Source organism: Lampetra planeri, chromosome 15 (genome assembly GCF_965212315.1).
Source record: "Lampetra planeri chromosome 15, kcLamPlan1.2.h2, whole genome shotgun sequence".
Taxonomy (NCBI): Eukaryota; Metazoa; Chordata; class Hyperoartia; order Petromyzontiformes; family Petromyzontidae; genus Lampetra; species Lampetra planeri.
In genome coordinates, this window is record NC_136121.1 from 1,173,946 (window position 1) to 1,197,370 (window position 23,425).

The 23,425-nt window shown below is 50.1% G+C and overlaps 1 protein-coding gene across 1 annotated transcript in view; it reads left to right on the forward strand.

The window, feature by feature from the left end:
- The first annotated feature begins 1,317 nt into the window (after positions 1-1,317).
- The window catches only part of LOC144722588 (vesicle-associated membrane protein 3-like), a 41,913-nt gene continuing 19,805 nt past the window's right edge, over positions 1,318-23,425 (forward strand). Inside the window, exon 1 of the mRNA XM_078600806.1 lies at positions 1,318-1,466. Within this exon, the coding sequence (XP_078456932.1) occupies positions 1,465-1,466 (2 nt within the window). The 5' untranslated portion in view covers positions 1,318-1,464. The remainder of the gene's footprint in view (positions 1,467-23,425) is intronic.

Below are 23,425 nucleotides of genomic sequence, written 5' to 3' on the forward strand. Positions count from 1 at the left end.
TAGGGAGGTGATGGGGTGGGTTGGTAGAGGGTGATGTGGGGGGGGAGTTGGTAGGGTGTGATGGGGGGGGTTGGTAGGGGGGTGATTGGGGGGGGGGTTGGTAGGGGGGTGATGGGGGGGGGCTGGTAGGGGGGTGATGGGGGTTGGTAGGGGGGTGATTGGCGGGGGGGGGGGGGTTGGTAGGGGGGGTGATGGGGGGGGGTGGTAGGGGGGGTGATGGGGGGGGGTTGGTAGGGGGGTGATGGGGGGGGGGTTGGTAGGGGGGTGATGGGGGGGGGGTTGGTGGGGGGGTGATGAGGGGGGTTGGTAGGGGGGTGATGGGGGGGTTGGTAGGGTGTGATGGGGGGGGGGGGTTGGTAGGGGGGTGATGGCGGGGGGGGTTGGTAGGGGGGTGATGGGGGGGGGGCTGGTAGGGGGGTGATGGGGGTTGGTAGGGGGGTGATGGGCGGGGGGGGGGGTTGGTAGGGGGGGTGATGGGGGGGTTGGTAGGGGGGTGATGGGGGGGGTTGGTAGGGGGGTGATGGGGGGGGGTTGGTGGGGGGGTGATGAGGGGGGTTGGTAGGGGGGTGATGGGGGGGGGTGGTAGGGGGGGTGATGGGGGGGGGTTGGTAGGGGGGTGATGGGGGGGGTTGGTAGGGGGGTGATGGGGGGGGGGGGTTGGTAGGGGGGTGATGGGGGGGGGGTTGGTAGGGGGTGATGGGGGGGGGGTGGTAGGGGGGTGTTGGGGGGGGTTGGTAGGGGTGATGGGGGGGGGTTGGTAGGGGGTGATGGGGGGGGGTTGGTAGGGGGTGGTGATGGGGGGGGGGTTGGTGGGGGGGGTGATGAGGGGGGTTGGTAGGGGGGGTGGATGGGGGGGGTGGTAGGGGGGTGATGGGGGGGGGTTGGTAGGGGGGTGATGGGGGGGGTTGGTAGGGGGGGTGATGGGGGGGGGAGTTGGTAGGGGGGTGATGGGGGGGGGGGTTGGTGGTAGGGGGGTGGTGGGGGGGGGTTGGTAGGGGGTGGTGGGGGGGGGTTGGTAGGGGAGTGATGGGGGGGGGTGGTAGGGGAGTGATGGGGGGGGGGGGGGTGGGTAGGGGGAGTGATGGGGGGGGTTGGTAGGGGGGTGATGGAGAGGGGGGTTGGTAGGGGGTGATGGTAGGGGGGTGATGGTAGGGGGGGTGATGGTAGGGGGGTGATAGGGAGGGTTGGCGTTGAGGTGGTGACGTGTTGAGGGGGGGGGGTTAGTGATGATACGAGACTAAGGGCTGGGATTGGTGGTAGTGGTTGTGGGTGGGGGGCCTGTAGGGGAGGGGGTCTCCGCATTCGCAGTCTGGGCTGCTCGTGACGTCACAGTTTAGCAGTGCGGATTTTGCGCAGCTCCATATTGACGCGCCCAGTAGCAGCAGCAGCGGCATCACTGCAGCAGCAGCAGCCTCTCGCAGCCGCGCACACAGCCGCAGCAGCAGCAGCAGCCACAGCAGCAAGATGTGAGTATCCGTGCCGAGCGTTTTGTGTCGTGTGGACGCTGTCGTGTGCGCTGTTGCTGGAGCAGTCGGGTTTCGTGTCGCGGCGATGTCGGGCAAAGGGAGGCATTGGGCTGGGGGTGGGGCGATCCGGCGTCGTTAATTCCGCGGACATTCTGGATGCGCAGCAGACGGACGACGCGAGACAAACAACGAAACGGCAGCAATGCGTGCAACATTCGTGTGCTGCTCTCGTATGAAAACAACAAAAACAACGGGCAGTGGTGGTGGAGATGGCACGGAGGCGTAACTACGAGTGCGTGACTGTCCTGTGTGTGCCGACATGGCGCAGTCGAATGGCACGGAGAGAAAGCCGCGAACGCTATGGAGGCTGTGGATGGCGCGATGCAGTAGCAGGAGACCGCGAGGGTCGATATTGGTGCCTGTCTGAAGATTGAGCGGTGGAGAATCCAGTCCCGGCTGTAGCCCTGGCCGCGGTGTGGACAGCGCCCTGGTGCTGAAATGGTGACCGCCTCGCTTTAACCAGCGTGGTCGGTGCGCGTTTATTTTGTTCGGTGCGAACGTGGTTGGTGAATTGCGCTGGAGTATCTCGCCAAAACCCACATCTCAATCCACTCATCACCCCCCCTCCAAAAAAAAATAACCCGACCCTGCTCCTAACAGCAACCCTCAACCGCCACATTAGCTCGAACACTAGCCCTGCACGGAACACTATTATCCAGCAATTCTACAGCTTTCGTCTTACCCCAAACAATGACGGATCCTGCTCTCAACACTAACCTTTAACCCCTTCCCCAAAACGAACCCTGCCTATAACCATATATCCGACAATAACGTCATCCATAAGCCTTGCACATTTTCAAAACACTATCCCTAACACAAAAATCCTACACATAACCTAAACCTCACATCTAACACCCTACTCACAAATATAATATTACATAATATTAATCATAAGTCGTCCCAACACTGACGGAACCCATGACCCTAACCAGGCTCTGCATGGTGGTATCACACAGCAGCAGTGTCCAGCGTTGTTATTGCGAGTGCACGTGGAGAAGCAGCACAATGAATGATGCACACACGAGAAGGTTGGCGAGATGGATGGTGGTGGTGAGTTTTGTGGCGCAACACTCACCCTCACCGTGTGACACGGGAACAGAGGTGAGACACGTGCTCTGATGGATAATAATAATAATACACAGTTGGACCACGCAGCCACAAGAGAGCGATTGATGGTGGTGGTGGTGATGATGATGAAGAGAGTAACATTAGCAATGAGGAGATCTCAAGAGCGAACAGGACATTTGGTCGGGGCGGTACAGTACGCAGCTGGTACGTGCTCAAACATTGCCGCTGTTGGACGAGAGCAAATGTAATAATTTAAATGTAATCGGTTGAAAGATTTCAGTCGTTGTACATTATAAATGCGAGGTATGTGAGGTGTTGTGCCGTGGCCATCGCCCTCCTGGTTGGGCAATAGACTGGGAATGCTGCGAGTGGTGTTGCAGCCTCTGTGGCTATTAAAATGGTTGACAATCCCGGCCGGGTCTCTGCTGAATGGAGATCAGCGCCTCCCTCTGCGTCGTGCCATGCTCCGTGATGTTGTTTATCGCAGACGAGATTCTGCCCACGGGGGGGGGGGGGGGGTGACGCAACGTTGGGTCTGTCCCTTCTGTTTGCATCGTAGCGAAGAAAAAAAAGACACCTTTCGTGGATGCCGATGTGAAGGGAAATGGCTGAAGACTGTTTGTGGATAATGGCGTTCGTTTCACGGAGTCTGTGTGAGATCGTGGCAGTCGGATGGGTGACGCAGCTGATTCCTTGCTGCTTCTATACGTTTGGCAATACTGTACGGGTGGCGATACAAACCTCGTTCCTTGTCTTTTGACAGTGTAACCTTTGCACCCGCCTGAAAAAATGAATGCCTTCATAACGAATGCACCTTAAATTATTGCATCGCACAGCGCGATTTTAACTGCCCAATTACGGGACAATGGGCCTTGGCAACAAAACCCACAAAACAATCCCTGCTCAGTGAGGGTTTGTAACGAGATGGCAGGTGGCCTTTGTGAGTAGGGGAGGAGCGTTAGGCTGATGAATACCGGTTGTTGACGTGTTTGTTCATGATGGGCCTGCAGGACAACGCGGATGTGTGTGTGTGTGCGCGCGTGCATTAATGAGACTCACAGCGTCGCGAATTGTGGGATAATCCCCTCGTGTTTCGAACTGCACCGGGCGTAAATTGTTCATGAAAAAAAATTTGGTAACGTGTGAAATCAAAACTTGTTTCCCCTTTCACGCGCGGAGTGGGTGCTAATGAATGTGCAGCATAGAAGCATTCCTTGACGGTGTAAAATTAGCCCAGCAGTGAACTCCCCAGACTTCACCATTGTTGGCAGATCACTAATAAGGCATCCAAATATGAAAGGAACAATTAGCAGAATCGTCATTGGATTTCGGCTCCAGGTTGGCTGTCACGAATTTCCCCTGCAAGAAATCACGTCCGTGCCCAGGATTAGCAGACAGTTGGCTTGTGAACTGTGGGTGATGATGTGCTGCTGTGCATCGTGGTTGGCATTGACTGGCATTGCTGCAAGGGCATGGTGAATCATGAGCTACAGATAATGATCTGTTTACATTTCCCTGGGCCACACAACTCCACACCTCGCCTGGGTTTCGATGAGAATAAACACGCATTTCACGTTGTCACTCACCACGTGGGTGGCGACTGATAAACTGAATAGGCCCCTCTGAGCACTGACCAGCATGGTGAAGTATGGCCCAACGACCAACTATACTGTCTGCATGACACGACGCGCTGTGAATCATGATCTGTGTAGAGTATTGTTATATTTTAAAGCGGTTTATGTAACATCTTTTTTGTTGTATATACAGCACGGTACAGCATGTGTCAAATAATTATTTACAAAAGCCAGAATACAAAGACTCCGTTAACTTTAAACAAAATGTTTAATTCGCGGGCCATGTTGCAGGACCAAGGTGTGAGACATGGCTGCCCGTGTTCAGGCAAGGCCTGGCGCTTGCTGTTAATGCAAACCACGGGCCCCGTTGTTGCTTGCGACCTTTGCCAAGTCGCCAATCGGTGGGGAACTGTTCCTCTGATGCAGTCGCAAGAACACGTGCATGGCCCTCTGTGCACGGCTGTGATTGCCTCAACACCCAATGCGAGTCACGTGTGCAAGGGCAGCCATTAGCTGTGGGCGCCTGGTGAGGATGTTCAAAGGCGTGGTGAGGGGCGTGGCAGCATGGTGAGGGGTGAGGTGTGCGTGGGCATGGTGAGGGGAATGGGTACATGGTGAGGGGTTTGGGGCCATGGTGAGGGGTGAGGGGTGTGGGCGTGGTGAGGTGTTTGGGGGGGTGGTGAGGGGTTTGGGGGCGTGGTGAGGTGTGTGGGGGCGTGGTGAGGGGTGAGGGGTGTGGGCGTGGTGAGGTGTTTGGGGGGGGTGGTGAGGTGTTTGGGGGGGGTGGTGAGGGGTTTGGGGGCGTGGTGAGGTGTGTGGGGGCGTGGTGAGGGGTGTGGGGGCGTGGTGAGGTGTTTGGGGCGTGGTGAGGTGTTTGGGGGCGTGGTGAGATGTTTGGGGGCGTGGTGAGGTGTTTGGGGGCGTGGTGAGGCGTTTGGGGGCATGGTGAGGTGTTTGGGGGCGTGGTGAGGTATTTGGGGGCGTGGTGAGGGGTGTGGGGGCGTGGTGAGGTGTTTGGGGGCGTGGTGAGGTGTGTGGGGCGTGGTGAGGGGTGTGGGGACGTGGTGAGGCGTTTGGGGGCGTGGTGAGGCGTTTGGGGGCGTGGTGAGGCGTTTGGGGGTGTGGTGAGGCGTTTGGGGGCGTGGTGAGGTGTTTGGGGGCGTGGTGAGGTGTTTGGGGGCGTGGTGAGGTGTTTGGGGGCGTGGTGAGTCGTTTGGGGGCGTGGTGAGTCGTTTGGGGGCGTGGTGAGTCGTTTGGGGGCGTGGTGAGTCGTTTGGGGGCGTGGTGAGTCGTTTGGGGGCGTGGTGAGTCGTTTGGGGGCGTGGTGAGGCGTTTGGGGGCGTGGTGAGGCGTTTGGGGGCGTGGTGAGGCGTTTGGGGGCGTGGTGAGGCGTTTTGGGGCGTGGTGAGGCGTTTGGGGGCGTGGTGAGGGGTGTGGTGAGGTGTTTGAGGGCGTGGTGAGGGGTGTGGGGGCGTGGTGAGGTGTTTAGGGGCGTGATGAGGGGTGTGGGGGCGTGGTGAGGTGTTTGGGGGCGTGGTGAGCGGTGTGGGGGGCGTGGTGAGGGGTGTGGGGGCGTGGTGAGGAGTGGGGGGGCGTGGTGAGGAGTGTGGGGGCGTGGTGAGGAGTGTGGGGGCGTGGTGAGGAGTGTGGGGGCGTGGTGAGGAGTGTGGGGGCGTGGTGAGGAGTGTGGGGGCGTGGTGAGGAGTGTGGGGGCGTGGTGAGGTGTTTGGGGGCGTGGTGAGGTGTTTGGGGGCGTGGTGAGGTGTTTGGGGGCGTGGTGAGGTGTTTGGGGGCGTGGTGAGGAGTGTGCGGGCGTGGTGAGGAGTTGTGGGGGCGTGGTGAGGTGTTTGGGGGCGTGGTGAGGTGTTTGGGGGCGTGGTGAGGAGTGTGGGAGCGTGGTGAGGAGTGTGGGGGCGTGGTGAGGTGTTTGGGGGCGTGGTGAGGTGTTTGGGGGCGTGGTGAGGTGTTTGGGGGCGTGGTGAGGTGTTTGGGGGCGTGGTGAGGGGTGTGGGAGCGTGGTGAGGGGTGTGGGGGCGTGGTGAGGTGTTTGGGGGCGTGGTGAGGTGTTCGGGGGGTTGTGAGGTGTTTGGGGGCATGGTGAGGTGTGTGGGGCGTTGTGAGGGGTGTGGGGGCGTGGTGAGGGGTGTGGGGGCGTGGTGAGGGGTGTGGGGGCGTGGTGAGGGGTGTGGGGGCGTGGTGAGGTGTTTGGGGGCGTGGTGAGGTGTTTGGGGGCGTGGTGAGGTGTTTGGGGGCGTGGTGAGGAGTGTGGGGGCGTGGTGAGGAGTGTGGGGGCGTGGTGAGGAGTGTGGGGGCGTGGTGAGGTGTTTGGGGGCGTGGTGAGGTGTTTGGAGGCGTGGTGATGTGTTCGGGGGGTGGTGAGGTGTTTGGGGGCATGGTGAGGTGTGTGGGGGCGTGGTGAGGTGTTTGGGGGCGTGGTGAGGGGTATGGGGGCGTGGTGAGGTGTTTGGGGGCGTGGTGTGGGGGCGTGGTGAGGAGTGTGGGGGCGTGGTGAGGTGTTTGGGGGCGTGGTGAGGGGTGTGGGGGCGTGGTGAGGTGTTTGGGGGCGTGGTGAGGTGTTTGGGGGCGTGGTGAGGTGTTCGGGGGGTGGTGAGGTGTTTGGGGGCATGGTGAGGGGTGTGGGGGGCGTGGTGAGGGGTGTGGGGGCGTGGTGAGGTGTTTGGGGGCGTGGTGAGGTGTTTGGGGCGTTGTGAGGGGTGTGGGGGCGTGGTGAGGGGTGTGGGGGCGTGGTGAGGTGTTTGGGGGCGTGGTGAAGTGTTTGGGGGCGTGGTGAGGGGTGTGGGGGCGTGGTGAGGGGTGTGGGGGCGTGGTGAGGTGTTTGGAGGCATGGTGAGGTGTTTGGGGGGTGGTGAGGTGTTTGGGGGCGTGGTGAGGAGTGTGGGGGGCGTGGTGAGGTGTTTGGGGGCGTGGTGAGGTGTTTGGGGGCGTGGTGAGGGTTTGGGGGCGTGGTGAGGTGTTTGGGGGCGTGGTGAGGAGTGTGGGGGCGTGGTGAGGTGTTTGGGGGCGTGGTGAAGTGTTTGGGGGCGTGGTGAGGGGTGTGGGGGCGTGGTGAGGGGTGTGGGGGCGTGGTGAGGGGTGTGGGGGCGTGGTGAGGGGGTGTGGGGGCGTGGTGAGGGGTGTGGGGGCGTGGTGAGGTGTTTGGGGGCGTGGTGAGGAGTGTGGTGAGGTGTTTGGGGGCGTGGTGAGGTGTTTGGGGGCGTGGCGAGGTGTTTGGGGGCGTGGTGAGGAGTGTGGGGGCGTGGTGAGGTGTTTGGGGGCGTGGTGAAGTGTTTGGGGGCGTGGTGAGGGGTGTGGGGGCGTGGTGAGGGGTGTGGGGGCGTGGTGAGGTGTTTGGGGGCGTGGTGAGGTGTTTGGGGGCGTGGTGAGGTGTTTGGGGGGTGGTGAGGTGTTTGGGGGCGTGGTGAGGTGATTGGGGGCATGGTGAGAGGGTATTGGGGTAAGATTAGTTGTCAAGGGCGCCATGATCATGGAGCTTGTTGCGAATTAGTACAGCAGCGGGACGCCCCTGCTTGATGTCATCGTTGTAACTGCGGCCCACGCCAATCGCCCCGGGTCCTTGCGCGGTGCAGTTCCCGTGTTTGTTGTTTTGTTTTCCGTTTGAACGAGAGATCGACAACAAATGACCAGTGGCTGTGTTTGGCCGGAGCTGAAATCGACGCTCGTAGTCATTGTCCTCCCAAGGGGCCGTCCATAAATGACGTCACGCGATTTTGGACGATTTTGACCCCCCCCCCCTTTTTGTCACACGGCGTCACAATATGTCAGAGCCCCCCCCCCCCCCAAATATGATGTCACAAAGCTCTGCCCCCCCCCCCCAAAATTAAACATGCTTCAAATCGCTTTAAACTATCGTCATTGTAGTGCGTATTTAATGTGGCGCTGCTCTCTGATGTTGTCGGAGAAAACATTTATAAAAAAGTATAATTAAGTAGAACGTGTTGTCTATATTTATTTAAAGTTGCTCATTTTGATGTGACGTCACATTTCTCACTCCCCCCCCCCTCGTCACACATCGTCACAAATGTCTGACACGCCCCCCCCCCCCCAGGTGCGTGACGTCACTTATGGACTGCCCCTTAGTTTCTTGTCCTTCCCCCGCACCTCCGACGAGCGCAGTTTACGTACGGTACTAATGAAGTTCAACATACAGTGCACAACATTAAGACAAAGATCCCCGTGTAGCCTTGACAGACTGTTGGGGGCAAGTGTTGTTAGCGAGCACCTACGATGCCATACACACACACAGAGAAACTCGCCTTTGTGAGGAACCGGGCCCGCGTTGGCTGAAGCCATCTCTCGCCACTGTGACAATACTGGACCAGTGACGTGCGATGAGGTCAATGGCTGGGGAGGCACTGGCTCGTGTCAGATTCACACACTGAGGGGGGCGTGTCCTCAAAGAGGAGGGCGTGTTAGACACGTCCCCCTCAGTGAGGCAGATGTGATAGCTGCCTCCCCTGGTGCTTTTTCATTGCAGTTTCACGACGAGACCAGCGAGCCTAAATATATTTATACACATACGTGAAATAAGTTACCCTGAGTATAGAAGGCGAGGACATGAAATGAAGGGGTCTACAAACATTACATTGGTGACATACTGAGATAGTAACAGGCACGCGCTTATTGCCCTCGCTCCATCCAGTTGCTGAGGGGTTGCGCAATCAGAGGGGAGGCTGAGCTCTTCGCTGCCTCACCTCGTCTCTTCCTGTATTTGCAGCGGAGCTCCGCAAATTTGGCGATTTTAACTATAAAAATGATTGGAATCGTACAGAAATGACATTTATAACACAGATCAGTGGAAAAATATTAATAATTTTTTTCGTAACAGCTGTTTTCATTGGAGTATGACAGGCGAGGCTCTGTCCCCCCTGCCTCCCCTGACCGCAAGTCCCTGTACTGGACATCTGTGAAAAAAAACATTTTTTAGCTCATCGGATTCCTCCAGGATGAATAAATGTGCTGGTTTCTGGTTGCCGGTCGGATTGGATCCACGGACACGTTGGGCTCGCGCCGCCTCGGCTCTTGGTGCCGATGGGCCACCGCACCGTCAAACACGGCCGTGTGGGTCGGCCACCGACTCGCCAAGACTCCGGGTCTCCCTTCTCTTTAGCCTCCCCTCTGTTCTTGCAAACTCGTTTGTCCTCTCCTCTCGGTGTTTTTATCTTCTCATTATTATTTTTACAGACAAAATGCAATTGTGTATAATTTACTCTTTGCGGGAGCCTCTTGGGATTGCCTTTCACCTGAGCGAGACACGGATAACTCGTATGCAGTCATTCGTTTGTTTACAATTTAGTTGTGAATTCTGCCCTTGCGTATGATGGCAGCAGCAATGTCAAGGAGCTAGGTCTGTCGGTCACGACGAGAGGGCTTCAGGAGAGAGAGTTTGTGTGGTTTTGCTTTGCTACTACAATGGGTTTACTCTACGCTCCATAGTGTGGGTTGCTGGGCCACAATCGCACTGCTGTGGCTTTTATTTAATGTATCTCTCTGGGTCTCTATGGGTATTATTTCTATGGGGTTCTATGCATCTCTATGTGTCCCTGTCTATCCAAATTAGTCTCCGTGGGTTTTCTGCATATATAGAGGGCAGGATTGTGAGTGTGCTCACGCTTCCCAGCCAGTGAGCCCCCAAAGGATGCCGTCATATTTGTTGCCATCTCTGCTTTAAAATAAAATGCAGCTCCCTCTACGTATGTATGTTGGACTTCTTTCGCGCCGTACGTAGCCAACCCTGCTAATCCATTCATGCCCCAAGATGTCACTACTGTACATTATACAATATCAACGACTGCACTCTCTTACCGGAGACCACATCAGTAAATGTCTAAAACATTTATTAACTTCAAAATAAAATATGTTGCAACACCAATCATGGCACGTGGAACTCGGGAACGCTTGATTTTCCATTTTTAATCGGCTGAATGTTTTGTCTCTGCATCCATGTTGGTACTGTACACTGGGTTTGCTATACATACAGTACTCTGTACTGTACAACAGGGGGTAGTAAAATCTGGCTGTCGCCTGATGATGCTACTGGTGAAACGTCGTACTTGAATTGTAAATGTTGTGGATTTACTCTGCAACACACCGGTGAGCTGTTCTAGTAACGCATTTGCACGTTCTGTTTATGTGACAAACGTCCCTAATTGGCTGTGTTGGTTGGTGGCGAGTTTAACGACGCATTTATATTTACGTGATCTAACCCAAGAACCTCTATTTACTACTATATTTACCCAAGTATGTCAGTGTGTAACACGCGTGACGTCACTCCACGTTGACCAGCCCCCTTCATTAATAATCATGAACGGGTTACGTCCTCCACATGGACCCGCCCCTCATTAATAATCATGCGCAGGTTACATCACTCCACGTCGAACAGCCCCCCTCATTAATAATCATGAACAGGTAACATCCTATTCTTTGGTTCTTTCGGTAAAGTCACGTAGATAGATAATACAAACAAAAAACCCACGAAATTTCGATCGCAACAGAAGCGGTCGTCATCAGGAAAAGGGGGGTTATCCTTCAAAGGAAAACTGTTTATAAAGGTTTAGAGGTGGGCGTAGTCCAAATGTGTCAGGTGACGTCCTCCAAATGGACACCCCCCCCCACCATGAATAATAATTAGCGGCTGACGTCACTCCACATGAGGGGGCGAGGCGCCTCCTCCCTCCTCCTGGGCGTCAACTGACAACCCTCACTACAAAGGCAGAACCCTCACGTCACACGATCTCCGTAACGCTATTGAGACGTTGAAGTAAAAAGGACGTCATGATGAACAAGGGATTATAACCTTTAAATGAAATAAGTCTGTGTCACCGCGCCCTTACAAATTGCACACGAATGGATGCAATGAATATCACGTGGCGGTCTGCTTTTCGCTTCAAGTTTCAGATTTACTGCAATACACCCGTCCTTGGACGGGCAACAGTACAATAGGGGTTGTCACGGATGTACACACCCCTGCCATGGGAATGTAGAATTTCCACCACTCGCTCAGGATTGTGAACAAGGATCAGCACATACCCACGCAGTGTTAAGTGACAAACCACTGTGGCCTTCCTGTGCATTTTAATGCATCTGCGTGGTGAAGTATGGCTAAATATCCCTCACAGTCCACAAGGCATGGCAAGCAGGCCCTGATCTACCAGTGGTAGTGACGTCGCCACAGCGCCTCTGCCAGGCCAGGCGCATTTTGAGGCCACTTCAAGTATCGAAGGCTCGCTGACAGGAGGTTAAGGAGCTAGATCCCAATGTCGAATATCTGCTGGCCACGATGAGAGGGCAGCCCCAGGTGCCATGGGTTGACTGACTGAGATGACTAGCAGATTGCACCAGCTGTGTCCCCTTCCGTCGATTGACAGCGCGGCTGTACGGGTTGCATTGCCCAATCTACACGGAGAGTGGAGACTGTGGATGAAGAGTTCGGTCGCGGCTGGCTTTTGAGAGGGGCCTTGATTTGATTCGTAATCTTCCTCTCCCCTTGTTGTAGTGCGGCACAGCGACACGAACACGTGTCATACCCCGTGTGTTCTCAGTGGTGTCCCCCTGCTGCCGTGCCCACTCGCTGAGAGATGCAAAATCGTGCTGCTGATGCTGCTGCTGCCTGCAAAAGTGCTATCCAGTATCGTGATCGAATGCAACTGCAGGAATCCGTTCAGTTGCAATAGCTGCCATAAGCATCTCACGAAGCAAACCTGACAGTTTTGTAAATAATGTATAATTTATTAGATAAGAGTCGGTTAAATAATGTGAAAAATAAATCGCCACATTTTTGTCCGTCAGTCTTCTGGACCGATGCTTTCTGGCAGAATGTGTCCAAACAGCATTTTAATTCGTCTCGTCGGCAGGGCATTGCCTCTGAAACAAATGTTGCGGAACTGCCTGGTATCATCTGCAATATCCGTCCTTGCACACCTTGGGGGTCCATTCAGTGAGTGCAACAAAACCCGTACACTATGTAAGTTCGCGTGGATCGCGGTGGGTAATATTGGACATGGTGATTTCATTCTAGACACCCCACTAAAATTATAGGCAGACATAGCGAAAACAACAGTTTATCCCAAAAGCCTCTACGTCTCCCTAATCTCAATACATGTTGGAATACTGGTGGTAGCATCGTTATGTCTCTGGAGAATAGTTGAACATTTAAATGAGAACTCTGATAAAGCTGTCAATATGTATGTAGGTTGGACTTCTATCGCAACTATGCTAATCGGAGGTGCGGAGGGGAAAGGATAATGTTGTGATTTATGAGGTTTTCGAATGACATTTGTAGTGGCTATCTCTGTAGTTACATTTGCGATGCATCCTTGGCGTCATCACGTGAGCACCCCTTGCACTTCTACCTTCTCTTATCCGCGCTGATATTGGGAGCGGTTATTGTCTGATATTGTTTTGCTTGGTGATCGGCGCATTTTCTTCCTCGATGCGAAGCAGTGCGGATAACGAATTAGTTGTGATTTCTGGGTCACTCCTCTCATCTGTGGGTAAGCACTGATAGTTTTTTACTCTTAGGTTTTTTTCGGTAAAGTCACGTAGGTAAAAAAATAAAATTAATAAAAGTAAAATAAAATAAAAATCACGACGTTTCCGAGGCAACACAAGTTTCCGTCTTCAGGTGGAACCGTCACAGCCACGACAGCTGTATCAAGTAAATGAGAGTTTACAAGAGCTACCACTCCGTATATATAATGGTTGAAGAGGAGAAGGGCCAAGTACGGCACACTTTTTATTAATATGGTAAGGTGAGGCTTAAGACTAAGAATAGACTGCATAACAAAAGGCTGAGCCTTTGTTATGGAGAGGTACGGTTTGTGACTACGCCTGATAGTTTGTGTGGGTAATAGGAAGAAAATACACTGATCGATTTTGGGGCACGGGTATTAAGAGTAGCAGATAATGCAGTAGTTATCTCTCTCCAGGAGAAACTATGAACTCCTCGTATGTCTGGTGGTATTGGTAATGGAGTTGTAAGGCTGCGATGGACATGATTGTAGCGTTAGTAAATGTTTGGTGGTCCCATTGTGGAATCTGCAGCAAATAACGTCCTCTGCTTACGAAGGATGCCATTTTGCACCATGCCGCCACTTCAATGTTGTGGCGTTAAAAATAAATTAAGCAATGTTTGTGTAAACCGTAGCTCTACGCTTGTCAGATGCTGACTTTGCCACATTTAATATTACAGCCCAAGAGATACTGACTGGCGGGATATTCGTGTTGTTATCTTCATTCGATTTACATTTGAGTTGCTGACAAAGCCGATTCATGCGGGTCATTTAACCAATGCCTTTATGCAGAGCAGCTGCTGTTGTAGTGGTTGTAAGACGTTCGAATATGCATGTCTTACACAGAGGTGCTCCTTTCAAGGTGGGTGCAGTGTTTGTCACTGCCGAGAATGTGAAAGGTGCAGGTGATTATGTGCTCATTTGCATTGGTGGGGAGCGGTAGTGTAGCGGTTAGCGCGCTGCGCTATGAACCTGGCGCTCACGGCTAACACCAGTGACGATTATCTGAACCGGTCCTGGGCCTCCCCTAGGTCGACTCAGCCTCAAATGAGTACCTGGTGCGGTGTGTAAACATGGCCGCTAGGGAGACAAAGGCGGTCGGGCGTGGTGCTGGCCACCCACCCCCTCGTGTACCGTTCCGGCCTTCATAGGTGCTCGCTAACAGCACTTGCCCCTACAGTCTGTTAAGGCTATACGGGGGATCTTTGATCTTTGATTTGCATTGCTTCTTTCATGATCCACTGCATGGGTGCATTGGTAAACCCCGTGCGCTATGGTTGTGTATTTATCAGACAAATGAAATGCATTAATTTAATATACCTGCGTGTGTCAATCACTGCACAAGCAGCAGAGATCACGACATTATGAAAAAGAATGGCCATTTTAGTGGGAATGCTCTATTTATTTACAATTCATATGCGAACAGGGTATAACCCCTTCAATGCGGAGTCTTGAATCCAATAAAGAAAAGACTCTCTTCGGCTGTTTTTTTTATCCAAAGCAGGATTATATTTGAATGGGAATTTTAAGCAGTGAAAACATTTTATCGAGCTCCTCTTGAGAGCAAGAGTCAACGTGCACGCGGTGATCTCTGGATTTTACAATATCCATGTTTGGTGCCGATATGGGTGGCAAGGTGGCACCACGAGTGTTATCACTTGTGCCGCTCAGCAAGAGGGTCTGTGTGGAGTTTGTACATTCTCTCCCGCCCTCTTCTAGATGCGTTTCCTCCAATTTCCTTCAATGGCAAATATATATATACAATGTAACTAGTATGGGCCAAATATGCCAATGCTTAAAAATCCTGGAACTAACCCAAATGGGATTGCACATAGCAACGTCGCCCCCTAACGCAACAACTTTGCAGGACCCTTCGGAAAAAGAGATGCAACCCAGTGAGGCCTAATTACTACAGCAACTGTGTTCAAGTCGGAGATATTAGGCTTCGTTATCTTCATTTATTTATGTTTGGGTTGCCTCTCCGACTCACCCTGAACTTCGGCTCGCGTGCTTGTGTCGGGCTTGGAGGGGTTTCACTATAGCCCCATATCATTTGATTTTAACATAATTTGATTAGACGAAATTTGATATAAACATCATTTGATTAAACGACATTTGATTGAAATGTCGCTGGATTGGTTTTAGACGTCACCGAGCCTCTCTGTGGCTAAACAAACCCCCCTCCCGCCCCCACCTGGGAACTAACGATGGCATCTGACAAGTGTGAAACATGTTTTTGAAGGTGACCATGACTGTTGGCGTTTATTTATTTCATTATGAGGCCATTTCTCACCACTTTGTAAAAGAGAAATTGCTCAGGTGCCACGAATGCATTCTCATACAAGACAGTTGTCCAGACAACGTCCGGGTCACCTTTGTCAGCTAAATTATCGGCTGGTTTAATTGCAACGCCTAGACAATGTAATTGTGATTAATAATTGTAATCATCATTTTACATGATTCTTCACTTAAAATCTATTTGCTTATGATACATGCACACTATGCAACGATTGACGATTCATGCAAGTTATATTCTAATGTCACTTTAAACTAAACACAGAATATGGCTCAAATGAAGCAACGGAACTTAGACGGCACAAATGAGACGAAGAAAGAATTATTGAATAAAATCTGCCTGGATATGAACCGTCCATCTGGTGGGATCCACCCGGATTCACATTATGAAGGTGAAACTCATCCCTCAATCCGAGAGTCCAGAACACATTCGCATTTGTTAGTCATAACAGAGGTGTCATCGCAATCGTGGTTGCAATTTCTTTACGTGATATGCATTTATAATAAGTGAGTTATCGTATAAATCACTGTTATTAGCCATGTTAAGACATCGGTACGACTAAGGTTATGCTTCCATGGGTGATGGCAGTTTCTGATGTGGCCCATGGACTCAGGGTCGGATTACGGCGTGGGGGCCTCCGAGATTAAGTGAAAAGTTTTTAAATTGTGAATGCTGAATTTCATTTGCTGTTAGCCTTGTAACAATACATTTTATTTTTTATTTAACTTTGTTTCATTTTTAAAATATTACTGGAGGCCTCACAGTACCTCGAGTTCAGGGGCGTCCAAAATCTTAATCCAGCCCTGCATGGACTGTCTGCTCTGAGTCAGCATTGTGGGAATGAGCCCCCTGGGGTGAAGACTGTAAAGCAATCTCCAGTGATCTCAAGCATACTGACTACGTTGCAAATACAAGGCAAGAATAGCGGATGTTGCCCACTTATACAAAAAGCTAAATTACATGTTTTTAAGTGTACCAGGTAAGGCGCACTGAGTTTTTTTTAGAAGCGACCTGGCCAAAAACGGTAGCTCCAAGAAGTGGCTTATCACGTGGAAATGTATCGCAGCCAAATACTCTAAACGCGTGTTTCTGCATGTGAAGGGAAAAACCGGAGGACCCGGATATAAAGCCACATGACCACGGGGAGAGAGACACGCTAACTGCAAATATAGAGGTGTTAGGGTTGGGGTTTGAACCCACGACCTCCTGTATACCAGTCGAGGTAGGTAACATCTCGCCACCGTGACGTAATTGTAATAATTAAATAAAGGATATTAATAAAAATTGCATCATCAATTCCCAAGCTTCGGAAAGGCAGTAAAACAACAGCAAAAACAGTCAGGCCACACCAAGACAACACAGAGTCCCTCAATAAAAATTGTACATTCAAATTTAACCGTCGATACATTGTTAAGGATTACATTTTACAAGTCACATTAGCAAATGCGGCTGTATCCAGCACTAAACTTTTGCTTCAAACATGTTTTTGTTGGTCCAAAACACGTTGGTGCTGCAATGGTTTGCAAAGGCTTTGTCGCCGACTCCGTTATCAGGCGCAATAACCACGCTTCGACCGCTGAGCCGCACGCCACTCATCATGGCTCGCATGCGGGGGGACATTTTGGTCGTACTGTAGCATGACTGACATGGGCCAGGGTCAAAATAGATAGGCCAGCTTCACCAGCATAGATTCATGGAATGGTTCTGGTCAGAATGAGCCCTCGTCTGTATGATGAAATGAATGTACTCCGGTAAGTTGAAATGGATGGGGTGATATATTTACTGATAGATGGATGAATACAGTATATACGGCATGATTGTATACACAGAGGTGTGATGTTAAGCTACAGTTTAAAACCTTTTGGTGCCTCTTTAAAAAAAGTATATATATATACACAGTACTGCAATATACCTAATGGGCCGACCATAAATGACGTCACGCGATTTTGGACGATTTTTGACCGCCCCCCCCCATCGTCACATGGCGTCACAAAAAGTCAGACCCCCCCCTCAAATATGACGTCAGAAAGCTCTGCCCCCCCCTTCCCAAAAAATAAAACATGCTTCAAATCGCTTTAATCTATTGTCATTGTAGTGCGTATTTAATGTACCGCTGCACTCTGATGTTGTAGGAGAAAACATTTATTAAAAAGTTGTTTTAATTAAGTAGAACGTGTTGTCTATATTTATTTAAAGTTGCGCATTTTGATGTGACGTCACATTTTTCAACCGCCCCCCCCCCCTCGTCACACATCGTCACAAATGTCTGACACCCCCCCCTCCTAGGTGCGTGACGTCATTTATGGACGGCCCCTAACATATTAATGAATTTAAAATACAGCATATCAAAACAATCGAGCAATATTAAATTTAATTCATGTATCCCATCTGAAGATAGAAATGCATTAACAGTGTGTGTTGCACGCGATGTGTGTGTGTGATTTGGATCGTGTTGGCGAGCGTGGTGATTAATGTTGACGCCAATGTTCTTGTTTGGTGACACGTGTCCACGCGTGAATGACCTGGGTGCAGCAACCCACGTTGATTGGTGGACTGCAAATCCTACCTGTCACGGTCGTGAAACTATTTGTTCTTAAAAAATAATATCCAGGATATTGAAAAAAAGCATACACCGAACACTTGCAAATACAAGGCGAGAGTGCCGGATGGTGTCCACCTATACAAAGAAACTAAACATGTTTAAAAAACAAATTCAGAAGCGACCTGGCCACAAATGATAGCCCAATGAAGTGGCTTATCACGTGGAAATGTATCGCAGCCAAATACTATAACCGCAATTGTTTATTGCTGCGGTTGTTTCCAGCTGATGACGGGCACTTGTGTTGCGCCCGAAACTTCGTGATTAAATGTATTTTCTACCTACGTGACTTTACCGAAAGAACCAAAGAGTATGGATTCCTGCAGTCACGAAAACTTAAAATCTAGATCGCATGTTTATTTTTTTAATGTGGAGGGAAAAACCGGAGGACCCGGATTCTATTGGCACATCGAATAGCTTTGATTCAAATAGCAATGGATAGCTTCAAATAAGATGTGCCTAAAAGGGATCTTGTCTCCTGTTGCCGGTGAACTTACTTTCTTTGCCTCGTGAAGTTTAGCATTCATAAACATGACGTTTATTAAAACGAGGCTGTAGAGGTCACCGGCTTTCAGGACTGAAAGGCCACGCGAGGAATGTTGTAACAAGACTTGAGCTGTCGTATCGCATTTGTTGGTGCTCATCATCGCGTGATATAGCGTCCTTCAAGACCTGCAGCGATGCGCTCGCAGGATAATCAATCAAAGTTGCGTGTGTCTCTCAGTGCCTTGCGACTTCCTTGAGTGGACAGAAGATACAATATTGCGGATTATTGCCAACTAAATGCAATTAATTACTTGAAGCAGTGAGCCCTACGTGTGAAAAAATAACAGCCATAACAGATGGGGTTTGTGGGGGTTGGATCGCGTAAAAATATAAGTGTCGCTAAACCCGCCACCACCCGACACTGCCAATTAGTAAGAGTTGTCATGTAAACAAAACGTGCCAATTAGTTACGAGTTCAGCTCACCGCTTGTGTGTTCGATAGTAAACGCGCAGCATTTACAATTCAAACCTCTATTATGAATAGCATTGGTCGCGAAAGCCTACGCGTTAAAATAACAGCCAATTTGGCAGTTGTGAGGCAACGGAGATTGCATCGTCTCGCGGTGTTATCGTCAGCACGCTATGGATGATGCATTACCATAATGTGCTCCCGCAGCACGGAGATGTCCAAAAAAGAGTATTTACTTTCGGCATGAATAATGGCTGGCTTATTATTCCACAAGCGCGACCGAACAACAACAAAATAAAAGAACCATCAAAGGACACGAGTCAAATGACATGAACTAATTCTTGTTGGCAGTAAAATTGTTGGCTACGATGCATGGCGACACAGGAACGAACAACAGCTGGGCACGCACGGCTTACGTTTGAGGACAAAGCGGGTGCGAGTAGACGCAGAGAAAACCAGTCAAGAGGCGTACAACAAGAATGCAACTGTTCATACTGGCAAAGCAACATGATGTGTGTTTACTGGCTCTTCGTGATTGGGGTGCATTAGCACAGTCCTGCGTAGCCCCTTGCCACTGACCCCACAGCCACTGTGCTCGACTAGGAATGTGATACAGAGCGTCTTTCCCCTGCAAACCGTGGGGCAGCCATGTCACGGCCTCAAGGCTCGTGCGACGAGCGAATTAGCCCCTCCAATCAAGTGAAACACGCATGCGTCCGCTGGCTCCGGTGCGTCACGCGCGCTGTATGTTAAAGTGCATTTGTTGACAACATGTTCTGCTCGACTGAAGGCAATGTGAGCGTGCCAGTCACAATGCTCGCATTCATATTTGTTTGTTTTGAAATAAAAATCTCCAATGGTTTTAAATCTATTATATATTGGTTCGGAGCAGAAATAAGCACGATGAGCACGATGAGAGCATTAAAAATAATCAGCGCGGACCGAATGGAATATATTTCGCTCGCGAAATAATTTGTCAAAACGCCGTTGCCAAGAGACAATTCTTGGCCGTTTCTTTTTTTTTCTTCTAAATCGTAAAGGATATTTTTCTTCCGTTCTGATTTCCATGCTGTTGCCAAGCAACTGGTCGTCTGACTCATTCCTCCTCAGCCGCAACGTGGATGTGACGATAGAGAGAGAGAGGCTCCGTCTCTCTCTCTCTCTGGTGGGAGGCGCGGGGGTTGAGAGAGCCGGGGGAGTGGGCGGGCAGCAGATCCGGCGTCGCTGCCGTCAAACAACCTCCCCTTGCATAACAACGGACGCGTCAATACTGGCTGGCTGGAGCAGGGCTTTGCACGGTGACTGGATTAACAGATTTTTTTTTTCGGCAAAGTCACGTCAATAGAAAGTACAAGTAAATAAAAACGACGACGTTTTTTTTTTATCCTGGTGTCGATCGCTTGTGTTGTGATCGAAACGTCGTCGTTGATTTTATTTACGTTTATCTTTTTCTATCTACATAACTTTACCGAAAGAAGCAAAGAATATGAATTCCTGCGGTCACGAATGTTATAAGTCAAAATTTACGCGCGTCTCTGTTTAAGCCGTCTTGTTTATATTCGCTCTCGTTGTTATGATTCGTTTCGCGCCTTCACAATGAATCTCCAGCATCCTCTGGACTGTCCCACGTCTCGTTACGCAAATCCGCACAGCAAAGCCAAAGTTTGGGCTCTCTCCTCACCGCACGTTGGGTGCTATCAAGTGAGCGTGCACTTCACGTGAAGAGGCGTTTCTAAAATTAAAACGATCCTTCCCTTACTCTTTGTTTTTTTTCGGTAAAGTCACGTAGGTGAAAACAAAATATAAAATAAAACAACTAAATTAAATCACGACGTTTCGTCATCAGGCGTGACTGCTCCAGTAAAATTACTGTAGCGTATGAAGATAACTATTTAGAGACACATGTTTAGAGACACATGTTTATATAGTAACTCTCTTCATACGCTACAGTAATTTTACTGGAGCAGTCACACCTGATGACGGATGCTTGTGTTGCTTCCGAAACGTCGTTATTTTATTTAGTTGTTTTATTTTATTTTGTTTTCACCTACATGACTTTACCGAAAAAAACCCAAAGAGTATGGATCCTTGCAGTCACGAAAACTTCAAATCTAGGATCGTTCCCTTATTACCAAATGCACCACGCGTAGGCTTAGAGTTCATGGATCGATTGGCGGATGGAAGGATGGACAACTTATAAATGCAAGAGGGCACTCGTGTGTAATCTTATCGGAAAACGTGCGGGGAAATTTCAAACAGCCTCAATTCAATACACCGTCTGAGAGACGCTTACACATAAAAAGTAGCGAAGAGGCCATGTTTGCTGTGTTTAACGTAGCTTTACATTCCTCGCGTTGAGATTTATTGGTGTTCATTTTCTCATTTTTTTACGTATCGATCTTGCGTTCATAGGTCCGTGACGAGACAAAACGTCCGCTTGTAAACTTCCATAGAGCGGTGCGCCAACTCCACGTTCGAGACCGACGCGAGTGGGAGTCGCGTAGCCTCTGCATGCAGCCGCATCTCTCAAATTACTGGAGACGGTAAACGTCAACTAATCGTTTCTCCCAGATCCTCCTATCGCATCTTGTTTGCACGAGCAGAGATGCTCGGAGCACGAGAACCCTACACCTTCCAAATTAATGCATTATGTTCTTACTCATGTAAAAAAAAAAATGTGTGCAGTGGTGACTGGGCTGAAACAAAAATTTTCCACGCGCGAGGGCCCAGGCCTAGTCACGGGTGGCTGTTTGGCCTCAAAACCCAGAAGCTCAGTAGTGCAGGCTCATGGCTCTGAGTCGCCTGGCCACCTCCCACTGTGTGCAGCAAGGCCGTAATTATAATATATATTGGGGGGACACATCCCCGCCAATATTCAAATACGCTCAAAATGCCCCCCCTCCAATATAGTTGTACTTTATTAATCTCTAATCTCTGCCATTACATACAATGAAACAAGAAATGGTAAAAACGTAAAAACAGAGCAATGTAATACAATACACTATGAGACATTATTGTAAAAAATAATTAAAAGTCCATCCCATGTGTTAATAAATGTTTTAATATTTAGGAGGAAATGGCAGGAAATGAGTTTTCAAATTTAGATATTTGTATGGGTTGGGACCCCCAGACACCCTGGAAGATTTGGTCCCCCCCATGTTGACTCCATGGCTACGGCCTTGGTGTGGAGGGAATTTGAAGGCGCTCTCCTGGTCTCCGACAATTCCTAACTCGTCTTATGCTGCACTTGCGGAGCAAGGCAAAACAGGCACTGCAAGGAGGAGTGAGTCGCGCGCTTGGTTTCGTAGTTTAAATGTACGTTCTGCCATGTCTCAATCTATACCGGAATATATATATATAGCCTTATCTCTGGGGATTCAAATGATGGCAGAAAGCGTTCCGTGATGTTGACTGGTTCGAATAGAACATTTTCAAAGGCACGCCACGAAATAGAGTTGAATTTTCCTGGTAATTGTATCTACGGTGACAAACGGGTTTCCACATGGAGCTCTAGGCCACTTATCTCATTTGAACTTGTAAATTTGGAAACAGCTGTTCTAAATCCATGGCTGCTCATTAAAATAGGATTCAGAATTGTGGAAAATTCTAAAATAAGCTCATTTTGTATACTCTGGCCTGTGGATGTTCATATATTTAACATGTTTCACATATACCTGTATTTTTCCCTACCCCCTTTCTCAGAGAGACGTTATCCTCTCAGCTGGTTTAAATAAAGAGCCAGTGCTCTCTCGGCGAGTTTAAATAAATTCTATGACCTTTATCAAAAACAAATTCTGATAGCACTACTGACACAGTGTGAGTTTTGAAGGCATTTTGGGTACAGGACACCAACGTGGTCCATTCCAGTTTTTTTCTAAAATATCCCCAAGACGCTGCCAACATATTCGAACAATTCAAAATTTAATTTTCCCGTGGATTTCTCTCGCACGACAGAGTGACCTCTTCGCCTAGCAGTCCCGGCCACATCATATTGCTTTTCCCATCAACCCTTGCATTCAAGAGACGTAGCCGCTGACAACAAGGCTACGTGGCAGCAGCGTGGCTAAGATTGTGCTTGGTCAAAAGGTCGAGTTCAACGCTCGTGAACTCAAAAGCAATGCGTTGGTTGCCGCGAGCCTCTGTTGGAAACTACACATTCCCAGGGCAGGGCCAGTGTTTGTAAAGGACGACCACTATTGACTTCCTACAAAGAGGTATTTATTGAATCTATCCAAGGATAATTAAACGTCAAATTACGAGTACAACATCTCTCACCACAGACGTTACAGGCTAAATTATGATAATGCATAGCTATAAACCCATACGGTTTACCCCGTATTCTTGTAGAGGGAAATTTAGTTTTCGGGTCCAGACGGCATACAGCCGTTTCAATACGGGCAAAACTCAAATTGGCTGTTTGTGTTTCTCCCTTGTGATGGGACTTTATAGGTTGAACGTTGACATCGATAAGGGGCACGGGGTGACCAATGAGGTCTCAATTGGTCTGTGATAAGGTAGGCAACGATGATGGGTGGACATGTATCTGAATGTGTTTAATGAAGCGGCATTTCTGCGTGCGTTCATTCACACGACGACGAAGGGGCCGTCCATAAATGACGTCACGCGATGTGTGACGAGGGGGGGGGGCGGTTTGAGAAATGTGACGTCACATCAAAATGCGCAACTTTAAATAAATAGCGCCACATTAAATACGCACTACAATGACAATAGTTTAAAGCGATTTGAAACATGTTTTTTTTTTTGGGGGGGGGGCAGAGCTTTGTGACGTCATATTTGAGGAGGGGGGTCTGACGTCATTTATGGACGGCCCCCAACCACAATGCAACAAAAAAAAGAGCCGCGTCATGAAACGCCGACG